A 23,616-nucleotide genomic window follows, 5' to 3' on the forward strand; every position below is an offset into this window, starting at 1 on the left:
CCTTATGTTTATAAGTGACAGTTTTCCTGCTAAGTACCTGCATGTCATAAGCATTTGAATTAAAATTACCATATTGAAATCAAATCTGATGTTTTTTAATTTTTATTTGGTGTGCGTTGGAACAGGGGTAGTCTTATACGGTGAGTATAGCCCAAACTCTATATTTTAACTGGAAAAGTTGGGGGTCGTCTTATACGCCGGAATATACGGTATTTAAGTTTCGGGAAACCCAAATTTTCTTTGTCTCGCTACATAAAAGTTATAATATCTAAAATACACATATTACTTACTTAAATATATTCTTATTTTAATTCACAAACATTTTCTATTTCTCATCCTAGTATATCACCACTTAATAATGGAGTATCCTTTGTTATCTCAAGTCCATCATCTATATTTTCTGGACTAAACAATAATTCAAAATTATTTCCTAATAGTTTTCATTTCCCTTGTAAGTCTAAGTCCTCAATATTACGCCAATTAATCCCTTGTTTTTATTATTTTCCAAAAAATTTTAAATCTAATAATCAAATTTCCCCTCATCTTAAAATCTTCCTTTAGCCCATTAGTTAAGATTTTAGGATCCTCTCTAATAAATCAAACGACTCCATTTTTAAAATCTAACTCTAGCTTTCCTTTTATGCCAACCAGGCTTCCACCAATGCTTTTAGATCGTCAGATAGATCTCCCTTCATTCTTGTACATGTTACTTGAATTAAAGGAGACTATGTAGTTGTCAATTTTCTGGAGAGATTGGCCCATTTATAATCATTAAGTTGTCGCCCTAGTGGCTCAGATCCCCATATTTGCTGTAGTATAGTTGTCTTCAATTTGATCTGGTCTTTTTCTTCCTCAGGTTTCTTCTGGTTTAGGTAGAAAGTCATGTCCAATTTTGTAGTTGTTATTTGATTGTCTAAGTTTTCAGTAAACTGTACTTGTTGATCTTCAAAGCCCTCCATCTTGATATTACTTTCTTCTGCTTCTGTTGTCTTTTGGGTTGTAGGTTTTTTAGTTGAAGTCAGGGTTTCACTTTGTAGATTTAAGTTGGCACCTTGGTCTTTCAGTCTAAGTTTGATTATCTCGGTGACTTCAAGAATTGTTTCAAGTATATGTTTGTAGTCAAGCGACATCTGTTGCTGGTCTTCCTCCATTTCTGACATAGTTATAGATGGTCCTTTAGTGAAGGCTATTTATTAAACAAGAGTCAGTAAGTGTTCACCTCCACAGTTCCTAAAAACCAATTTCACTGTCCAGCTGCTCTTTCACCTTATAATCTCTCTTAGATGGTGCCAAGGTCAGATCTGGTCTGTGAGCAAGTCACTTGTCAAGAATAATAATAATAGATTGCTGTACCAAGCTTCGCCACCAGATGTCCCCAATAGCATTTAAAGTCTTTTCCAAATCCTGGGCTAAGTTTTTATCCAATTTAAATTCTTCTTCTTTTTCTTTTTTACAAGTAAATAAAATAGTAGGTCCCAGTAAGAGTCAGAACTTTTTGGGTCCCCAGATTCAAAAAAAAAATGTAAATCCAATTATATTAAGTTATTCTTTTCTATGCTTTGTTTTCCCAGGTAGTCAAATGCCGCCATTTTAGAGGGTGGGGGGAAGAAAATTCCCATCCCTCTCTTCTTAGAAGGGGAAGAATTTCAAAAAGCTTTTAACAGGAGAGTTACTTGGGGTATAGAGAAGGTAGAGTCTCACTCAATTCCTCCGCGTTGCTTTTGAAGTGCTTGTTTGTAATTTTGGCCATGGCTGATAGCAGCTTAGTGACGGGCCATGTTGATGGCCGTTTTTTTCCCCATCAGTTAGAAGAGCTTCCCCAGATCAAATGGGAGGGCTGCCGCCCTTCCGCGATCACTCAGGGGTCCTCTTCACACTCGTCACCCCTCCAGGGCGACTTCCGACCTTTTTCAGGGTCCCCCGGCGGGAGAAAACTGGACAGCGGGGAGAGTGATCGTCCCGACCATTCGCCTGCACCGCAATCGCAAACCGGACACATCCGTTTTTCTTGATAGCAGAAGTTCTGTTACTGTTTTAAGTCACAGCTAAAACACTTTCTGAGAGCCAGATTAGAAAACAGAAGAACATGAGTTCTAGTTCTATTCATGAAGCCAGCTTGGTGACTTTGGGCCATTCGCTTTCTATCAGCTGTAGGAAAGTGGCAATGGCAAACCACTTCTAAAAAAAACCTTGCCAAGAAAACATCAGTAACTTGTCCAGGCAGTCCCTAAGAACTGGACACAATTGAACAGAAAAATAGTGCCTCAAAGCCAGAACTCTGAATCCAAATTATTAATTGTTAGGAAATATCCAGTCTAAGTGGGACTTAATTCTGAATGAACAAGTTGAGCATCAGGATGAAATATTTTGGTACTTTCTAAGTTCAAAAATTAGGTATTTTCTAACTTGCAGAACATAATACTGTATATTCCAGATAATTTATTCTTGGACACTGCTGTTCATCTCCCTAAAACTTTTTGCTCAAAGATAAAAAGTTAACATTAGCCTGTCAGAAGCTACAATGTGAACTTAAGACCCTTTCTTATTTAAATGCAAAGCACATACTGTGAACTGAGATGGCATTTGTGAAAGCTGCTATTGCTCCTTAATGAAATGGAAAACATGCATCTAAAACTCTGCCGCATCTTTTTTGTATGTTACAAATAGTTTTTTTAAAACTAACATGGAAATGTTTTATTCGTGGCATTGTAAACTTGATTTTTAAAGCCATTTATGTTCACTATCTTAGATTGTCTTTTTGATTTTTATGATTATAATGTACAGTTTTATTTTCTTGACACTGTTACAACTGCAATGAACAGATGTTGAATTGCTTTATTTGATGCTTTAATAATATTTCATTTAGAATGTTGTAATTAAAGCATGATTTGAGAAAATAGGTGTCAAATAATAAAAGCTATTTAATATACAAAATAAAAAAAGGAAATCCACCTTTCAAAAATTGCTTTATTTATTTATTAAATCTGAAAATATTCATTTTTCATAGCCAAATTCAAGCTGCCATTCACCTGGGTTCCAAGAATTTAGTGGAAGTAAAATACTATCTTAACTTCATTTTATAAATTAATTTGATGCCGTTATTTCCTGATGATTATTTAAAATCGAAAAGTATGTCACCTGCAATTATTTGTTTCATTTGCAAAATTTTAAGGTTTTTTTTTCCTGTAAATATATTTGTTTAGTCACATTGTAACACAAATGTGGTTAATCTTTGTAGAACATTTTTTTCCATGTAAAATCCATTGATTGAGGTCAGGTAAATTGAACTTGCATTATATGTGCAAAAGGTTCCAGAGAGATGCTTTGTAAAGCACATTAGCATGAACAAAGCAACAACTTGCTTTGTAAGGCTTCCTTGTTAATCTGTAATCTGTAACTATGAGCATCTTTTGAAACAAGCAGATGAGGCTTGCAAAGGATATGGTCACTTCCAAAGTTTTGCTCATATTAAAACGTTATTTTGCCTGTCTCTATTATTACAGCCCTAATACAGAAATCATTTACCAGTGGGTAGTTCAGTTTTCCACATCTCTACACATAGAAATGTGGAAGATCATCGTGTAACGTATCTTACAAATTTCTTCTTTGAGAGAGGTGATTAAAGTTAATTAAGAGTGTAATTTTTACACTCCATGATATCCCCAAATGAGTTAAAATTCTACATTCCTCAATTATCTGTCCAGGAAATTCTATCTGTACAGATAATATCATTGTTCAAGTACTTGGAACTTGTGGACCCTGAATACCAGAGGATCTCATTGGGAAAGGAATCTCTGTTTAGAGGCATCAGGAGAAGTAAGGTTACTTGTAATTTGAAATCATCCAGCAAAGAAGAAATAGTTAAATACCTGAATTGCCCAGACATGTATTATTTAATGTTCTATTTATTTGTTATTGGAATGAATTTCTTTCTTTTTTAATCTGAAGCTGACCAAGCACATTTCACTGGAGAATTCCTTAGTTCTTCAGAAAGGGTTATCCAAACTTTTTTCCCACCAATAAAATAATGAAATATATTTAATGTAATAAATACATCAAGTTGGTCTTATACATATAAGAGCAGCTGCAGTTTGATGAAATGAAGCCAGCAAATGTATTTGTTTATATTTCAATTTATATGACTGCCCATCTCAAATATGTGACTTTGGACGATTGATTGAATATATTCCATCAAGTTGTTGTTGACTCTTAGCGACCATATAGATAGATTTTCTCCATGAATTGTCAATCGTATTCCATCCATGTAATTTTTTTAGTAAAAATATAAGAATAGTTTGCCATTGCCTACTCTCACAGTATGAATTAACGCCTTTGCCATTGCTGCTAAAGTGATAATGTGAATCCACCATCTTCCTATTTTGTGATTGCTTAGCACAGGTGCCTGTTTGCTTTTGCTGGATAGCTGGAATGACCTCTACACCATGAGTAATCCTGCTGAGAATATATACCGTATATACTCGAGTATAAGCCGAGTTTTTCAGCCCATTTTTGGGCTGAAAAATGCCCCCCTCGGCTTATACTCGAGTNAGGGGGGAGGCCTGGCGACGCTGCGCCCTGCCGGGCGCTCACTGACAGGGCCGGGGGGGCCGAGGCGGCCAGGGAGGAACAGCCAAAATGCCCCCTCGGCTTATGCGCGGGTCACCAATTTTTCCCAGTTCTCTGTGGGAAAATCGGTCCCTCGGCTTATACTCGGGTCGACTTATACTCGAGTATATACGGTATATATTGGCATACATTTCCAATGTTCTTCACAGATTTTTCCCAGGAACACCCATCACCCTGAGGCAACACAGTAGGACTCGTGAGGACCAGGCAGCTAACAGCAGTTAAAAACACCATAGAACAATTTTAATTGTGTATGGACTTCTAAAATTTCCAACCAGCTTGGTAACTGCTAAGAATTATAAGAATTGATGCCCAAACATCTGAAGAATTTGGAAGGCTAACATAGAATCAGATTGTTTTGAGTATTATTTTTGATTCATAGGGGAACTAACATTTCACTTTGTAATATTTTTACTAACAGTAACGAATATTTATGCTTTTCAGATAAAATAACTGTCATTGTGTTTTTTCTAATCTTTATAGAATGCAGATGGAGCAAGATTGGTGATCAGATGCAATCAAGGCGGAGAACACAAGACCCCTATCATTTACACAAGCTTCTAGGAAAACAGCTTTAAGTTCTGTGAGTACTTTGAAAAGTGATATTCAGTTATTGTTGCATTGAAGATTTGTCTTGGAGATCATATCCCCTCATGAACAAAGAAGGATGTGTCTGTGTGTGTGTATGCATACTTTTTTTAAAATTTGTTCCTCCTTGCCCATTCATTAACTTATTGTATAGACCTACTAATTAACTTTCCAAAACCTATTTTCTTTGAAAGACTTACAAACTAAATACAAATTGCATGATCATCAATAGTGCATTAGTACTGTATTCAAAATAATCATGGGAAAACCAATGGTTTATTACTTTTCTGAAACATTAAATTCTTCTAAAGTTTTTTTTTACTATTGGAATACTGGTAACAGGCCACTTATTTTGAAAGTGTGGGGGAGATGTAATTTTTTTTTCTTAGTATTTCTAGAAAAGGTGCTCTGGGAATTGGGGGATAAAATCTCAAATGTGGGACTAGAAATAATTTAAAATGCTGAGATAGGGCTTTTGCCTGCTTCTGTAGGCACCTCTGTATTCCTATTTTCAAGAAGAATACAGATTCCATCCGATTTACAGTTTTCACCAAGATAAGAACCTTTCATGTGTTCCATGTACAAATATTGAAATTGTTGCATGTATATTATATTTCTCAACCAACAGAAGTTGTTTTATTTTCTCACGTTAAAATATTTGAGTTGGTAAAAAAATATTACTGCAAATTCATTTATTTTATTTTCAGTTGACAAGAATAAATTGTTTTGTCTCCACTTGTTAGATTTGCCTTTAAATCTCTATCTCCAAACACATAGCATAAAAGTAGCATAAGTTAACATCTCTAGGAGAAAAATGCCAAGCAGAATAGTATTGATTTAACATTATAATTTTGTAAATTTTCCTTTGTTCACTTAATTATTTTCCAGTTCTTTTGAGTCTTTTTAAAAATGTAGTTTGGATTTGACACTTAGCATTATATTCCAATAGGCTTTGCTATTCTGTCTTATATAATGGTATTGACTTATGAGATCCCTGACTTGAGTACTTGGATGACAACTGTAATGCCTCAGAGCAACACCTTTGTGACCTAATTGTACCAGAGTAGTAGCCTTTATGATCTATTGTCTCATCTGCCTCCTTGCTTGTTCATTTGATATAAAACATTTAACTCCCCTCTACTCCCCTCCCCTACCCCTCCTTCCCTTTCTTGTTTGCTCTGTCTTTTTCTTCTTTTGCTCCTCATCATCTTTCTTATCTGGATGAAGACTGAATGCAGGACTGTCCACAAATTTGCAGAGACAAAAGAACAGCAAAGAATACCTTATTTTTTTCCCAGGTAATTTTGTGTAGTTAAAAAGAGACTGTGTTTGCATTTTTGACTTTTGGTTTATGCTAAATTATACTGTTGCTATAAATCGTTAACAATAGTTAGAAATAATTAAAAAGTTCTACAAGTTGCTGATAAAAAACAAAGCTCCATTTCATGTTGCAAATTGAATATATATAAAATGAGCAGTTCTTTATTTTTCTTATCATGTTTGTTTTTCATTGAAACTCTAGAGGATTAGATAATTCACAGACAAAAGTTTAATATCGTATAGCAACTGATTTTTCTCTTGTATGACTTAGTTGAATGGAGAACTCTAGAATGAGTAAGAACATTATTGGATGCCTCCAGAATCTATGTAAGTGTTTCTCACTATTTATGTTTGATTTAATTAATGTAGCTTCTAGCTTGGTGCCTTCAATTAGTGGGTCTGCAATAGCCATTCTGGTTGGGATTTGTGGAAATTGTATGGTTGCAGAACACTAAACTATTTCTGGCCTTTCCTGTACTTAGTAACCTTGGTGACAAAAGAACTGATACTAATTTAAACATGTGTTTTGGGGTGTTTTTACAATCAAGCCCGGTAGTAATTATTACTAATCATCATTGCATTTTTAATGACTATACAAACACTACAATGTTAATGTTTTGAATTCTAATTAGATTAATAAAGTTTAATGCTAAGTTCTCCAGATCAATAACTATGTCTTGTACTTGATCAAAGATATGATCATGGTAGTTCTCCAAACTGCCCTTTCTTGAGAAAGCTGTTAAGACAGTGGTAGACTTGGCGCTCTCAAGGTTTCTCAAGGAAATAAATTATTTGGATATGTTTCAGTTGGGTTTCAGGTCAGGTTACAGCAGTAGGATAGCATTAGTCATTTTTATGGCAAGTTCATGATGGCATGTTGTATATGTCCTAGCCCTCCTTGGTTCCTTTAGTGGCTTTCAGTACTGTAGATATGACATTCTACTAGACCAGCTGGGAGAATTGGGAGGGGATACGCAGACATGGTTTTTGTGGTTGTTTTCCTTTCTCTTAGCTGAATTTCAGTCTGTGTTATGGAGGGGGAGGTTGACAACTAGCCCTAGGCCCCCTACCTACTCCTATTTACAGCTATAGGAAGCCATTGTATAGGATAAAGCATCAGAATGTTGATGATACTCAGTTATGGATTCCTGCCCAAGTGATGTTTGAAAAGTCTAGATGGGAAAGAAGAGGTTTTGTCTCAATTCTCGCAAGACTAAATGGCAGTGGGTTAAGAGCTCCCTTCAGCTGGACATCTTCTATTGTTTGTATCGGATAGCATGCCCACAGATAGTTGATGTACAGCCTGAGAATCCTGCTGGAGTCACAGATCTCTTTGAGGTAGCTGTGCTCAGGAGGCTCCTTGCACAAAACAATTTTGTACACTAGTTACATCCATTTCTAGATCTGGAGGCACTGTTCACAGTCATTGATGCCTTAGCCATTTCCTGATAGATTATTGCAATCCACTCTGTATGGGCTGTTCTTGAATTCATTGGGTAGCGGTGGAGAACATCCACATAACACCACTGCTACATGAGCTGCACTGGCTTCTGGTAAGTTTCTAAGTTTAGTTCAAGTTGCTGGTTGTCACTTGATATAGAGCCAAGTACTTGAGGGACTATCCGTCTCCAGTGGTTTCAGCCCATCGTGGCAGATCTGTATGGTGGGATGTTCCACATATCTTCTGTGAAACAGTGTTATGGGAAACATGCCTTCCTGAAGGCTTTTCCATTAGCTAATGAACCAAGTTGCTTCTAGAGCCTGATGTGTGTATCTTGTTATACTGTCAGAGAATACTTGAGATTCCTTACAGAGAATCTGCGAGGAGTCTCAACTATTTTAAATAGATTGGTGTTTATTCTATTTTTTATTTCATTATTTATATTTTGTTGGCTACCTGGTGTTAGTTGGTTAAGATATAAATTTGCAGCCATATAAATTTGCTAAATAAATAACTTTCCAAGTGACCTTGTTTATATATGAATGCAGTCAGAAGTAATTTCTGGGATTGTAATTACTATAATTTACTTGTCTTAATAGTTCAGAGAAATTTATAAAATATACAAAACTACTGCATGATGTTCTGGTTACCTTGTTATATGCCCAATAACCAGTAGAACTTCATAGTGTCCACACAACATTATTTTTATCTTTTAGCCTGTGAATTCTGTCAACGGACTGATGACTGTCCTGAAAAATATGGGGAAAAAAGAACCTATGAGGACTATAATCTCACTGTTCATTATTACTGTGTGGTAAGTACTTCTTGCTACACCAGGAGAACTTTGGGAGTCTATTGGAAAGTTAGATAATCTACAGGCTGCTCTTATGGTATCTGTGTTATAATATATGTCTATTTAACAAAATCAAATAAATAGATTGTATTATAGAGCTCAATTTCCTTTCAAATTACTAACTAAAAGGAGTACAGGTAGGTGCATAAACCTAGCTGAAATAAGATTCTGTTGTTCCTTGTTTCAATCTAGGAAATTCAAGAGAAATGTGAATCTTGAAATACTTTCAACTTTATGCATAATCTTTCTAACAATGGAGAATTGTTTTTAATGCCATTAAAAACATGGAACATCTGCCACTTCTATTGAGAAATGTCACCCTTCACAATAGGCACTGCTGTCCTCTCTGAATTCAATTTAAGGTTATTATTCACATTCAGCCAATTATTGGTCATACACTAGTATTAGGCAATCCACATTGTTACCTGAATACATGTTATTCCTGGCTGAAGACACATCCTTAGACAAGAAAAGGTGTCTTAAAGAAGCGGTCAGGGAGTGACACAGAAAGCTGAGCTTCAACAGCAAAGGATGATGTCAGCATGGGAACAAAGGGGTACAACCCCATTGCAGGAATAATGCCAAAGCTCCATGTGCAGATGTGTCATGTGAAAGTCAAAAATTCTGAATTCATTGAGATTGAGAGTCAGAAGCATGCAAAGATTCTCAGCAATATATACTATGCTTTAGCAGAAAAAAAATATCTTATTTTTAGCATGAAAAATTGCCAAAGATCTTTTATTTGTTTGTTTATATGCCGCCCATCTCCCCAATGGGGTGACTGGGCAGCTAACAGAACATAAAAAGATAAATAGAAAGCAATTAAAAAATTAAAAGTATGCAGATTAAAATTTTAAAACTATGCAACTAGAAAGTGGCAAAAGATCTGGATATCATTTTGTACAATAAGGTTGCAATGCTAGCTTTACAACTGAACCTTTTTGAAAACAATGGGAATTGTCAGCAAATCATGTCTGTATTTCCTCAGAAGAAGGTGTTGCCGTAACTGAATTATGGCAACTGTCTGAATTTGTTCTTGTGCTTTATATTTCTTAGTTGGCTGGAAAATGTGGACCAAATGCAAAAAGGTATACTGGTAGTTCTTGCTTACTGACCATTCAGTAACCATTTGAATAATGGTGTTAAAGAAGAATATTTACAAGCAATCCTCAAAGGTACAGTTCTCACAGTGTCCCCATGGTCACATGATCATGGTTCAGGCAGTTGGCATCTGGGTGCACATTTACAACAGTCACAGCATCCCATGGTCACATAATTGCCATTTGTGACCTTCACAGTCCATTTCTGACAAGCAAAGTAAATGGGAAAGCCAAGCAGAAGTTGCAATCATGTGACATTGCACTGAACTAATTATGGCAATTTGTTAACAACCACAGACAAAACTGATATATTAAGTCAGGTACAGTCACATGACTTTTCAGTTTACAGCTGATGCTTAGTGACTGTTGTGGCTCCCAATTGCAGTCGGTAAGTGAGGACTACCTGTGCTGAATAAATGGCAACACCTATTGCCATATTGTGAAGACAAATATATTGCAAACATGATTCAATAATTTGCTGAAAATCACACATAATTATAATGCAGCTAAACCTCAGTAATGATTAAATTACATGCTTTCTTATGGTGAAAAGTTAATGCAGATATGTCTGGAATGTCACTTGATTTAATTCATCATTAAATTATAGTTAATGTCAAGTGGGATTTGGCAGAGAGGTGAAGATGAAGAAGGCTTTTATGGTTTTTTACCTGAAGATATCCAAAAAGAAATTAATCGAGCTGCAAGACTGGTAAGAGATTTTGAATAATGAATCTGTTCCAAGGAGTTATAAATATTCATAAATTTAAATATATCCCAAACTTACATTAGCAGTAACAGATGTAATTAAGCTATTTTGGTTGAAAAAGAAAAAAGTAAGATTTTGTTCTCAACCATGCAATTGGAACTGTGTTACTTTTAAACCAGCTGAATTAATCAGGTCTTTGCCTTAGATACATCCAAAGCAGATTTATACTTTCTTGAAAAATAAACTTTTCATACAAAGGTTCAGAACAGCCTTTCTTAACTGTGTTTCCATGAAGCCTTAGGGATTTTATGAGAGAGTGTGATTAATTTTTTTTTTAATTTAAATGTTGCACGCCACACAATGCAATGGGAATGTTTAGTCCTATGACTCCATTATCAACCTCTGCTTTGTTATTGTTATGAAGATGGTGAAATGTAGGTTAGAGGAGAATTTTATTTTGAAATGTTTATATTTTTTGTGATTTTCGTGTAGACTTTTTCTGAGCCCTGAAAATTATTTCAAAGGTTCCTCAAAGATAAAAAAAATGAGAAAGGCTGGTTTGGAATAAGATTTAAATGGTGGTCTGTTGCTCTTTCTCTCTGTGTGTATCCTTGCTGTAATACACAGAGCTGCCATACTTTTGGGAACGCATTTGAAGAGGGAGCAGCAAATTGAGATGAGATTAAGTTCTGTCCTTTAGACTAGCAACCATTAAGTACTTAATTTAACTTTAGTATTGTGGCTAAGTTTCATAAATCTATTGACTAAAATAGGTGTCTAGGTGAGCAGTAACAATAGTGTTCTGCACATTTACCGGGTCTACTTGTTTTGGGATTGCTTTCACCTACCTAACTACAAGTTGTGATTTGATGGGTGTTTGTTTATCAGCTGGTTTGCTGCAAAGCCTGATATTGATTAGGTCTGAGAGGGAATATCAGACTTAAGGTTAATATAAAAGGGAAGGTACTTTTTATTTTATGGGATCACATTCTTGAAAACAAAATGTTAGACAGTTATATTCCAGATTGGCTATGCAATAGAGTTTATAGGATTTTTATCTGTAGGTGATGAAATGAAAGAAAAAAAACCGTATGGTTTATTTGAAAAAGTTAATGCTTGCAATTTATAGGAGCTGATAATATTTTATTAAATAATTAAATAATTTATATTAAGATTAGAACTTATGCAGGTATATTACATTTATGAATTTAATAATTTATTAAAAATTATCTGCACCAAATATTAACAAAAACATCTGGATGCAATTTGACTATCAGTGATGAATTATTTCACTATGACACTAGTGTTTTTTCTTGTGTAAGCTTTGATGCAAAATAACTGTTTTTCTATAAATGGTAATTAAAAAAGACAAAAGTATAGCGCTTAAAATATTTCAATTCATTACAGATTAGATGCATAAGTATTGTGGTGAAGTCTTCTTAGTTATAATTATTTAATATGGTATTTTTTTAGAAGTGTACTGTCTGTAAGAAAAAAGGTGCTTCAATTGGTTGTATAACATCCAAATGCAAACGAAGCTACCACTTTCCTTGTGGAATAGAGAGAGGATGCCTTTTCCAATTCAGAGAAACTTTTCCGTAAGTTTATTTTGCTTCATTATTTCAAAACGATTTCTTTTTTTTAAATATTTTTTTATTTTTTAAACCAACAAAAGAAAACAAAACAAAACATAACACACATACACACACAGTATATACTCCTCCCTTTTTTTAACAGCGATTTCGTAACGGATTAGAAGATAATAAATGTAAAAGGGGGGAATAAGAAGAAATCTTATAAACAGGAACAACGGGGCAACAAAGAATAAACGTAAAAAGAAGGAAGTATGATATGAAGTATGATTCTTATTATGTATAATAATAATGATATGTAATAATATGTGTGTAAAAGGTGAAAACTGGAAAGGTGTAAATAAGAGGAGATAATAAAGTAGTCTCCAACCAGTCATACCACTTGTTCCATATTAGATAGTACTCTGTGTCTTCCTTTTCTTTTATCTCTTTTGTTAAGTACTGGAAATACTTGTTTTCTAAAATTGCAAGGTTCCACTTAATAATACCAGATTAATTTCAGTTAATATGAAAGCACATTGGTCCTTACAGCTATATCTGAGAACATCTTTTTCTAAAGTGCATGATTTACCTGAGTAATAATTCTAGTTTTTTAAAGTGATGTGATTCTATGCAATTTTATCTCTGATTTAAGGTCATATTGTTGGAAACATCGACCCACTCAAAAACGTCTTGCTAATTGTAAAGGATCATCACAATGTACAATATGTTTGGAGTTGGTTGAACGAGCACCTGCATACAACATTTTGACAAGTCCATGCTGTAAAAATGCTTGGTTTCATAGGGAATGCTTGCAGGTATGTCTGGGTTGAGATAGCAGAAGTTCTTTTTCACTACTAAAAATAAAATCTGTAAATTGTTATTGTTAAAAAGTAGGTTGGAAGTGAAATGAAAATCAGTGTATGACATGGTCCAGGGAACTCTTATAAACTTGATCTATAAGGTTGCAATGAAAGGTAATGCCTCCACCTCCATAACTTTAGTTTATATGAGGATATTTTAATAAATGAAATAGGGAAATAATCTTTAAAATGAGCTCTTTTTTTACCTACATTTACTTATTCACATAATCAGCACCATTCACTATATCCTTATGCCAAGGATGAACAAGCTTCTGAAAGCTGTCACAAAAGAACTCCATACTTTGTCTCTTCAACCAGGTCCTGGCAGTCCTTTCCATTTCTTCATTTGACTCAAACAGGTGCCCATAAAGGTATTCCTTCAATTTGGGAAAAAGATGGAAGTCGCATGATGCCAAGTCTGGACTGTATGGCCAATGGGGTAAGGTAGTAAGATCCAGCTTCACAATTGCCTCTTGGGTGGTTCATAAGCTATGAGGCCTACCATTGACATGGTGCAACAAAACTTTCTTCTTGTCCTTCCAAATTCTGCTTACATTTTTATTTCAAAAGTTTGAGTATTGCAGTGAAGTACTTTGAGCTCATAGTGGTGCCAAATTAAAAGTAATCTGTGTCCCAAAAAATTAGCCATGTATTTTCCTGCCAAACTGGGATTTTGAATTTTTTTTCCTACAGGTGTAGCTTTGTGATAATATTTCATGGACTAATGCTTCATTTCTGGATCATCAGGGTAAGTCCATGTTTCATTGGCTGTCATGATGCTAGGAAAAAAATAATCATCACCTTCCTTCTCTTAGCATGACAACAATTGCTGGCAAATTTCAACTCTTGAACGTTACCCATCATCTGCAACCCATCTTGCCCAACCTTCTGATACTATATTGGTAATGTGATTCACATGTTCCTGCTAAGCTGAATGATAAGCTTGACAGCAGTGTCCCTTTAAATAATCTGCCAGTTGTCTTTAATCAATTCAACAGCATTTCTCATGTGCTGTCATAATTGTCCATTTCATTCTGATTACACAGATCTTCCCTGTTCACCATTTTTTTGACCCAACAGCACACAGTAATGTCAATGCAGTCATTGCCAAAAAAAAAACATATTCTACAACGAAAGTCCCAAGAGAGACTTCTTCAGTCAAAAATTAAACATGGAATGTTGCTTAAAGTTCACTGATGAATACTTGCAGGCTTTCATTTCAAAGAATGAACAATATCAATGTAACCTTTTGTCACAGTGATCTTCTATCAACTGAAATGAAAGGGCAGACGTTAAAGAACATCTTAGAGGTTTTAGTGCATTTGTATTGTCATCTGTTGGTGACTGTGAAGGCATTACTTTTCATTCAACCCTTGTAGTTAGTATTTACAAAATTTAAAGGAAATAGAAAAAAATGTCTCAAGCTTTTATACCTCTATCATTTATTTGTTCTTACAGATATTATGCCTTAATCTTTAAAGGCATTTAGTTTTTGTGTGAAGTAAATAACATTTATTGATCATTCTTTATTTTTCTCTTGGATTCAGTGTCAAGCTCTCAGTGCAGGGGTATATTTCTTTAGATGTCCTGTATGTAATAATAAAGAAAAATTTCAGAACGAAATGTTAAGAATGGGCATCCATATTCCAGAAAAGTAAGTGATTTAAATTATTATATATTATCTTATTGTATTGTGTATTTATATTATATTTTATGCTGCATTTTGCTGTTGTTTCTTGTTTAACAAGAAAAGCTAAACTGCAGAATTAAAGTATTCTAATAAATGTTTGAATGATTCAGAGATGCCTCCTGGGAACTGGAAGAGAACGCCTATCAAGAACTTCTTCAACATTACCAACATTGTGATATTAAAAGATGTCTTTGCAAAAATGGGAGAGACTACAATGAACCTGATAGGTAGTAATTTATGCTGTCTTTGTCACCATTCATGTATAATTTCTTCGTAGTTTTTCAAATATAGCAAACACAAAATTGCAATTAAAAAATCAAATAATTTATAATTGAGTAAGCCAAAGAAATCCTGGACCATTTACTGTAATTGCTGATAGGGATTTGTTTTCTATTTATAATGATACTATTACTAGTGCTACTACTACTACTACTACTACTACTACTATTACTATTATTTAGACTTTTATCCCACTTTTATTACTGTATAGGTAACTCAAGGGAGGGAACATATATAATACATATTCCTCCTTCTATTTTCCCCACAATAACAACCTTGTGAGGTGGGTTGGACTGAGAAAAAGTGACTGGCCCAAGATCATCCAGCTGGCTTTTGTTCCTAAGAAGGGACGAGAATTCACAGTCTCCTGGTTTCTAGACCAGCATCTTAATCACTGCACCAAATTTATTATATTTGGCAAAGTCATTGTTTATTTGAAATGTTGAATAATTCTATTTTTATTATAATGATAGTTATGAAAAAGTTATGTTTTAAAAGAAATATAAGTATATACCTATCTGCAATCGTATAAAGATTAAAGATCTCATCTATATGCTACTCTTTGGAGTTAATGGGATGTCACTTCCCAGTGAAGCTTTATTGTTAGCAACTTTCTATCAAATGGTGAAAATTTGGCTTTTTCAGAAAGCTTTTAAGGATGACAGCATAGATTATCTGTAGGAATGAGTTGCCCATATATTAGATTCTAATCTAAAGGGCTTGTGACTGTTTGTTGCTATAGCTTTTTCTGTGACAGTTCTTATTTGTAATGTATGTCAGCCTGTTTCTTAGCAGTTATTCAATAACAGTGCATTGTAGAACAAAATGTAGTTGAACAGTTGTATTAAGTATCAATAAATTCATTTCCCGATAGAAAGGCAGCCTAGAATATTTTAAAATGCTATTAGTCTTTCACTCTTGCATTTTGTTCCATTCCAATAAATGTATGTTCTAATTCCTTTTCAGAAAGAATGATATTGCCTATGTAGCTTTGTTGAATTAAAGTTATTGTTAGAATTTATAATACATTTTTGCTTTTTTTTTTTTTTTAGCAAATGGGAAATAAAACGCTGTCAGTGTTGTGGTTCTAGTGGAACTCATCTGGCATGTTCCTCACTAACAAGCTTGGAGCAAAACTGGGAATGCATGGATTGTAGGACCATCCTTGCCAAATCAAATGGTAAGAGCCTACTGCTTGTAAAGCTTGAATTAACTGAAAGCTGTTAATAATTTATGGGGAAAAAACACATTTGATTACTTTGTTGTACAGGAAGTGTTCAGAAATGGCGAAAGCGTTCTTTGAGTATTCCAGAAAAAGCAAATGGAGACAGTCTGATGGAAGAGCCATCGCCCAAATGCCCTAGACAGTCTCCAGGATCCCACCTTGGCATACATATCAGGCATGTGATTTCCATCTTCTCAACAAGCATGTGAAACTGTTTAGAGGGCCAGTTTGATGTAGTAAATAAGGTGCAGAACTAAGAACTAGGAGACCATGATGTTCTAGTCCTCTTCTAGGCATAGCAGCCAGCTGCATGACTTTGGGGTCTCAGCTCATTCTTGCCTCACAGGTTGGTGGATGTGGGTAAAATAGATGGAATCATGTTACCTTAAAGTGTACAAAAGTGCATTACCTTAAAGTGTACAAAAAAAGAAATAGGATATAAGAACAATAATAAATTACCCATAGGCTGCACTTATGCTACCCAAAGTTGAACATGATATAAATAAGCTGAAATGTGCCACAGTGCGTTCAGGCTCATACACTGTCATTTTTTTTTTCATTTCCCTACATAACCGTAACAGCTTGATGCTTTTATTTTCTTCATTTATACTGTTATGTCACTCATACTGACAATCTATAGTAAATATTTGAAATAAATCCTAAAAAAAATGTTAACTTTAAACCTTATTTCAAGAAATTGCCAAGTAGAATAGATTAGCCACAGCTTTGAGTTGAACTTTAGGCTGTACTGCATCAAAAGCTTCCAAACATTTGTGCTCAAGCTATTTCTTGTGTCAGTATTTTGCTAAATTATAACTAATCAGAATGTATGTTTTAAGGTAAACAAACAAGCATTTTATGATGAATTCCATGCCTCTATTAGAAATTGCTTAAAGCATCTTTTTAACGATCAAAAAAGTTGCTGTCTTAGAAACTGATGTGCTCGTTGTGTGTCAGGAATCCACAAATGTTTATGTCATGTTAACAACCCTTTCTATAAAACCAGCATAATTATTTTAAGGTCATTTTTTAAAAATATAACCTTTGATGAATTATATAATATAGATAGAACTATTTGGATTATGAAGAACTGCATTCAAAGTAATTTTGGGATTAAATATGCTTGAATGTGTACCTTTTCCGTTTTTGATTTGTAAAACAAATCTGTAACTTGGGTAAAAATTAAGTTATTCTTGGGGATGTTCTTTTTCCCTTCAGGTCCCCAAAGATGGTATGTTCTAATAGTTTTACTCAGTGTTCACAACTAGATCTTCCCTCTTCTAATAACAGATGTTTACCCCCATCTGCCTTCATCAGTCCTTCAGTAAGGAATTTGTCTCTAAGAAAAATGTAAGTTAATAAAGAGTTGCATTTAATGATTGAGTTTTAAAAAAACTAACTTTTCTTTAGATCATACTGCAAATTGCTTTGAATTTTTTTATCCCAAAAGATTCCTTCCAATCATAGATCAACCAAGTTGGTAAATAAAAATTTCTTCAATATTTTAAAAGACGGCATTCTCCAACCATATCTCAGAATTGGGCCGCAGAAAACTATTCTATTCTGAGTGGGTATATGGAACCACTCATTGAATGCCACCCTCTCCTGTAACACTTTCCCATTATTTTTGGTAGGACTGATCTGGCTCTACTACTAGTCTGCTTTTTAAAAATAGTTTGCCTTCTAATACTGAGAACTGTAAAGTAATAATAAATACAATTTTAGCTTTTAGGATCCTTCCCATTGTTTCAAAATTAGTGAATCTAAAGACTTATGCAGATACAGTAGACAGAATCTTCCATTATGAGACAGGATTACGATCCAATGATCTCAAATGTAAAAGGGGAGTATTTCACTCCCATAAATATTTGGAAGTGACTACACTATTCCAGGAAGATTATGCTCCACTGCACATTTTCAAGAGGTATAAAAAGCTATACTTCTGTTGATAGAAATATTACTTAATCAGAATTCCATTCAAGACTTTCTGCTATCTCAATAGAAATGTGATTTTAGATGCTTCTTTAATAAGTTGTTTCTCTAAACTGGTCTCAAATTAGGATGCAGAATAATCCTTTTGTTTCCCTATTTACAATTAGTCCATTATTATAACTATTGAATAATTTTATACAAATTACTCCTCATACTTGCTTGCCATCAGAATTATTGCTGAAGTTCCTAAATAGATTTTTGCTATCATATAGGCAACTTGGAATGCAGAAAAGAGAAGTCTCCAATATTCTGAGGGAATTAAGATTACAGATTAATACCAAACCAACAAGACTGAATATCAACAGACAAAATATCTGGGATAGTGCTCTAAAAGGATTTCAGAAGCGGAACTTCAATCCTGCTAACACTATTGAAGTAAAGTATGTAAGCTGCAGGAATAAAATAGAGATGGGTCTCTGTTGCTCATCAAAGGAAGATTTTTTTCAATTACTGATGCTTCATCTTCAGAATTCATCATTATTTGAAGGGGGCTACTCAAAGAATTTGTCCTTTGATTCTCAAGGTAAGCTTGACATAAATATTTAGAATATACACCAGGAGAGGATGTAGCTTTGATTGCTAGCTATGTTTAGACATAAATAATGGTGGCAGAAGTAGGAGCCTTTATTCTAATATTAACTATTAGAATATCTTAAAATGGCTTCTTCAGATGTTTGGGCTAAGTACAAAACAAACAATATATATTGTAAGTTTTGTCTCAAGTTCAGGGTAAATAGTGTCCTGTTTCACAATGTTTTAATTACTCCCAATAGTCTGGAATTGGTGTGGCTCATTTTAAAAATTCTTTCAAACTGTGAAGACTTGATTAGTATATTATCTCACAATCACTTCTTCCTTTCATTAACTGGAAAAAGCTGGCCTAATGAATGGTGAAGAGTTCATACTGTATGTTGATAGACTTTTCTTCACCATTGATTAGGACAGCTTACTCCAGCCAGTAAAAATTAAAATGAGGCTTACTGGTACATTGTGAGATAATATGTAACCAAGTCAACAGGAGAAAGGTTTTTTCCAGCCTTTCTACCCTTCAGAAATATTGCATTCACTAGTTTTCTATCCAGAAAGCTAGCAAATGTAATATTTCTGAATGGTTGAAAGAGGCTTTCTATACCATTGAGAACAATTGCAAGAAGAGCACAGGCGTTCATAATGTTTCTGAAGGCGAGAAAGGCTGGAATGATCCTTTCTACTGTTCAAAAATGTGATGCTTGCTAGGTTTCTGGCTAGAAAGCTAGTGGACACAATGTTTCTGGATAGTAGGAAGGCTGGAAAGAAGTTCAAATTTTTTTTCCCAATGGGAGGAGGGGAGAAATCCAGTGCTCAGCTGGAGGAAAGTTTGCATCCCAAAGATCATTGTTTATCCAGCCCCCACAGGATTTTCCCTCCTTGGACTGAGGGGAAGAGAAATCCTTCCACAGGTGGCAGCAGCCTGTAATCTTCCCTGCAGGCTTCCCCATTAACTTTCTGGGGAAGCCAGCAAAGAAGATTGCAAATGGTAATCAATTGTGCATGAACACAGGGTGCTTGACAACCAGTCATAATTGTAAATAGATTGTCAAGCACCCAAAATGCTATTACATGACTGGGGAGGGTGTGTGTGACAGTTTTAACTTCAAGGAGAGGTTGTAAAAAAATTTTATGAGTGTCTTGTAACTTCAAACAGTCATTAAGCAACCAAGACTGCTGCATTTGTAATTCAGTTTCCTCTATTGACCTCAGCTTATGCTAAGTCAACATTTTTCCCTGGGTAGTTGCCAGGCTTTAAAACACATTTCTTATAATGGTTTTGGGGGATGCAGTAATAGAAGGAATTAAAGAAGTTAGAGCTCAAACAGAACTTGTTTTTTTTCTCCCATAAATGCCTATTTACTAGTTTTATTGAATGGGTTTTATTGAATAAAATATATGGATTTTATTGAATGAAATGTAGTGATGGGATATTTAAGGATTCAGAACAGAATTTCCAACTATCAACAGGGAATAATAGTCACCTGTGTAATAGAAGAAGCAAAGGGCACACATTAAAAGGAATAATCATAACGATCATAAATCATAAATAAAACAAATGAAATTTCAGAAATGACTTGATGCTATTCTTGCTGATTCCATTCTTAGATTCTAAACTGAATGTCCAAGTTCACAAAAAAAAATCATATATTTATTTCTCAGAAGAAATGAAAGAGCCATTTTTTGGCCTTATAGGCTTCTAATTGTAACTAATGATGTAGAAAAAAGAATACTAGGTTTTGGTCTAAATGTCCACGGAGATTCACAATCATCCAAGTCATGGTTGTCCCAAACGTGCTTTTCAAAAGGCAACCAGGCTTTCTTGTTTTTTCTTTGAAAACGTTTTGCTTCTCATCCAAGAAGCTCCTTCAGTTCTGACTGAATCATGGGGAATGGAATGGATTTTGGTCTAACTTTTTTCTCATATTAAAACAAGTTTCTACCAGTCATATTCAGTAAGTGTAACATACCATTTGTACTTGCAGCTCTTAAAGATAATTTATACTTCGAAGCAGGGAAAATGATTGCAGTTTCTCTGGTTCATGGAGGCTCATCTCCTAGCTTCTTTTCCAAAACCTTGTTTCACTGTCTCGCCTATGGCACAGAAAATGTGAAGCCAACAATAGAAGATGTTGCTGATGTAAACATTTTGCAGGCAATAGAGAAGGTGAGCAATTGCTCTGTAAGACAGTAGGATATATATAAACTTCTAGTAAATAGGTTAGAGAGTCCTCATGATTGTGTGTTGAAGGATGTTTTTGAGTGAGGTGGCACATACCTAAGTGGAAGTTGGATTTCTAGATATGCTTGGGCTATTTTTGGACTTGTTCAGACTGAAGGAGCAGATTTCAGGATGAACCACTCTGCAGCATTAGTCTTGCCTACCGAGCTGAGATGCATCTGTCAATCTGGCAGCAGTTTTTTCAACAAGACGGTGTTTTTTTCACACCAGCTCAGTCTGCTTCTCAGGGACCTATTCAGGCTGCATTGGAGGATGGGCTGCATTTGTTCTGCTGCTCTGGCCATACCTGTAATACCAACTGCACTTGTGAACAGTGGTTGTGGGCATGGCGCTCCTTCCTGCACCATTTGTTTATCACTGATGGATGCTAAGGCTTTGGAGGTATGAGGGTGGCAGAGGGGTGTTACAGTTCAGTGGAAGACTATTGTCTACCCCCTCTACTATGGAGATCATTTTGCCTATTCTCCTGGTAACCCCAAGGAGGAAGAAAGCAATTGTAGATCATGTCATGGCTTCCATATGATGGCTAAGTGCCTTGATTGCTAGCCCATTGGTTTCCCACTGAGGAGTGAGGACTGATTTTCCCTCTGGGTGAGAACCAATTGGTGAGAACAGCAGGACCGGGATCCCCTGTGAGTACTAGCGGTAGAATGGGAGGTGGTTACTGGGAATCATTATGACACTGAGAATTAGTGAAGTTAAAGTGCCTCAGGGCACCTGGCTTCCCCTCCCAGAGATGGCTGTAGAAGACAGTGGGAGATCTCTGGCCTTGGGAATTGGGGGACCTACATTTGGGGATAGGGCTACCATTGAGGAGATGGGATGAAGCAGAGTATTATGGTGGTGACCGGCCTGGAGAGATATAGTGGGAGGAAGGGAACAGGTTGTTCCCAGGGAATGTGTTAGCTTGAATGGTTCATTAATGGTGCAAATATGTTTGGTTTTCTTCTGCAGATAAAATCTGCCACAACACTGGGCAGCTTAGAATCAGCAATAAATGATTGCTCTGACTATCTTGCTTCTATTGAATGTTTGAAATCTGTAACAGCACTATGTGACAAGAATATATTGGTGAATGAGATTCTGAATCACCATGTCATCAAAAGAACTATTTTACCATTTGAAAGGTTTGCATGCTCTGGAAATCATTCCTATCAATTTTAAATTTTTAACTAAGAATTAGTTAGAATTTCAACCTGTTTTGCAAGAAAATATTATGTGATGTCCTGTAGGTGTACATTAAAATATGTTTGCTCATTATGTCTTATTTTCACTGAATTGCTTTTTTCTCTAATCAAGTAGTATTGAAAAATTAATGAATAATTTTGGTAAAGTGTAGGTTAAAAAAACCCTGTTATTCAACACTTGGAAATCCTTTGAGGATTGTTTCAACAATCATATGTTATTCAAGCAAAAAGGTTATGAAGCTTTCTAATATATTTCAAGAGATTTTAGTAGATTTGGAACATATGGGTGGAAGGATAAAGAATACATGCTATGAGTAAGAATGTATGGGCTTGCCTTTCTAATTGAAGCAATCACAGAAGTCATTTTAGTAAACATAATTGAAAATCCTCTTGCTATTAGAGATTAGCTAGGATGTTTATGCTTTAAAATAAGAGGAATCTGATGTAAAAATAAATTTGGTAGTGTCCACAAGGGTTTTTTTATTTTTTTTTAAAAAAAACAGCACTAAAGACTCATAGCACTTTCTTTCTTTGCATCTCTCTCTCTATTTCCCCAAAAGCTTTAGACAAGGTTTGAAAACACTTGGTGTTTTGGAAAAAATACAAATGAATCCCGATGCATTCTGTAGCATATTATGTCACAAACCCGAGAAACTTTCAGCAAAACTTCTTGGTGATCTCTTTACAATTCACTGTTTATCGGGATCAGACAAGGCCAGATGCCTTGATTTCTGGATGGGTTACTTACAGGAGACAGAAGGTAAGAAAATGGATATTGCCTACTTCTAGAATTTTGAACATTTGAAATATATTTGTACCTGTAAAATAAGAAACATCAGATTGCACTGTTGGTGGAGAAAGGCTTGTTTTGCACTTTTATTTTATATTTGCAGTTACGATTTCCTGCAGTCAAAATATTATTCCATTTCATCTATAATTTCTTAACTAATGTGATATTTTGATTAACTACAATGGCTTTTTCAAAACAATCTTCATATTTCTTGATGTAGGTGGTGAGTCATCTGTAACTCTAGAGGATATCTTAGTATTTGCAACTGGCATCCGCAATATTCCACCCATTGGCTTTGATCCTGACCCTTCAGTTAAGTTTCTGCATATAAAATATCCCATTGGGAATAGAGATTTTAACTGTTTAGAGCTTCCAATAACAAAATCTTATGAGAATTTTAAAAAAATTCTGGATATTGCCATCCGACGTGCCCTATTACAGTCAGAAGTACGTTAGTCACTACAATGGATACTGAAAACTGAATGATGAAGCACACAGGAAGCGTGCTACTTGCCTACTGGAAAACAGACATGTTCATCCTCACAGGTTTAAAACTTGATCATGGAAATGCATAGTTTCAGTCTTTACATTTTGAACAGTGTTTCAAAATGATGA

The 23,616-nt window shown here is 35.0% G+C and overlaps 1 protein-coding gene across 1 annotated transcript; it reads left to right on the forward strand.

Annotated features, from left to right (window-relative positions):
* Positions 1-6,814: 6,814 nt before the first annotated feature.
* G2E3 (G2/M-phase specific E3 ubiquitin protein ligase) lies at positions 6,815-23,457 on the forward strand. The gene is made up of 15 exons (XM_015816151.2): positions 6,815-6,861; positions 8,692-8,789; positions 10,536-10,637; positions 12,108-12,232; positions 12,861-13,023; positions 14,616-14,722; positions 14,869-14,985; positions 16,090-16,217; positions 16,308-16,437; positions 17,481-17,612; positions 18,467-18,777; positions 20,768-20,949; positions 21,979-22,151; positions 22,772-22,971; positions 23,222-23,457. Exons 1-15 carry the CDS (start codon positions 6,825-6,827, stop codon positions 23,455-23,457), a joined length of 2,241 nt encoding a protein of 746 aa, XP_015671637.2. The 5' UTR covers positions 6,815-6,824.
* The last annotated feature ends 159 nt before the right edge of the window (positions 23,458-23,616 follow it).

The sequence above is a fragment of the Protobothrops mucrosquamatus genome, unplaced genomic scaffold, assembly GCF_001527695.2.
Source record: "Protobothrops mucrosquamatus isolate PMUCROS unplaced genomic scaffold, P.Mucros_1.0 scaffold403, whole genome shotgun sequence".
NCBI lineage: Eukaryota > Metazoa > Chordata > Lepidosauria > Squamata > Viperidae > Protobothrops > Protobothrops mucrosquamatus.

Excerpts from the sequence above, each read along its gene's own strand:
- G2E3 (XM_015816151.2), top strand. The coding sequence starts at position 6,825 with ATGAGTAAGAACATTATTGGATGCCTCCAGAATCTAT. Across the intron at positions 14,723-14,868 it reads GGCATCCATATTCCAGAAAA|AGATGCCTCCTGGGAACTGG; the intron begins GTAAGTGATTTA and ends TGAATGATTCAG. Across the intron at positions 22,972-23,221 it reads TTACTTACAGGAGACAGAAG|GTGGTGAGTCATCTGTAACT; the intron begins GTAAGAAAATGG and ends TTCTTGATGTAG.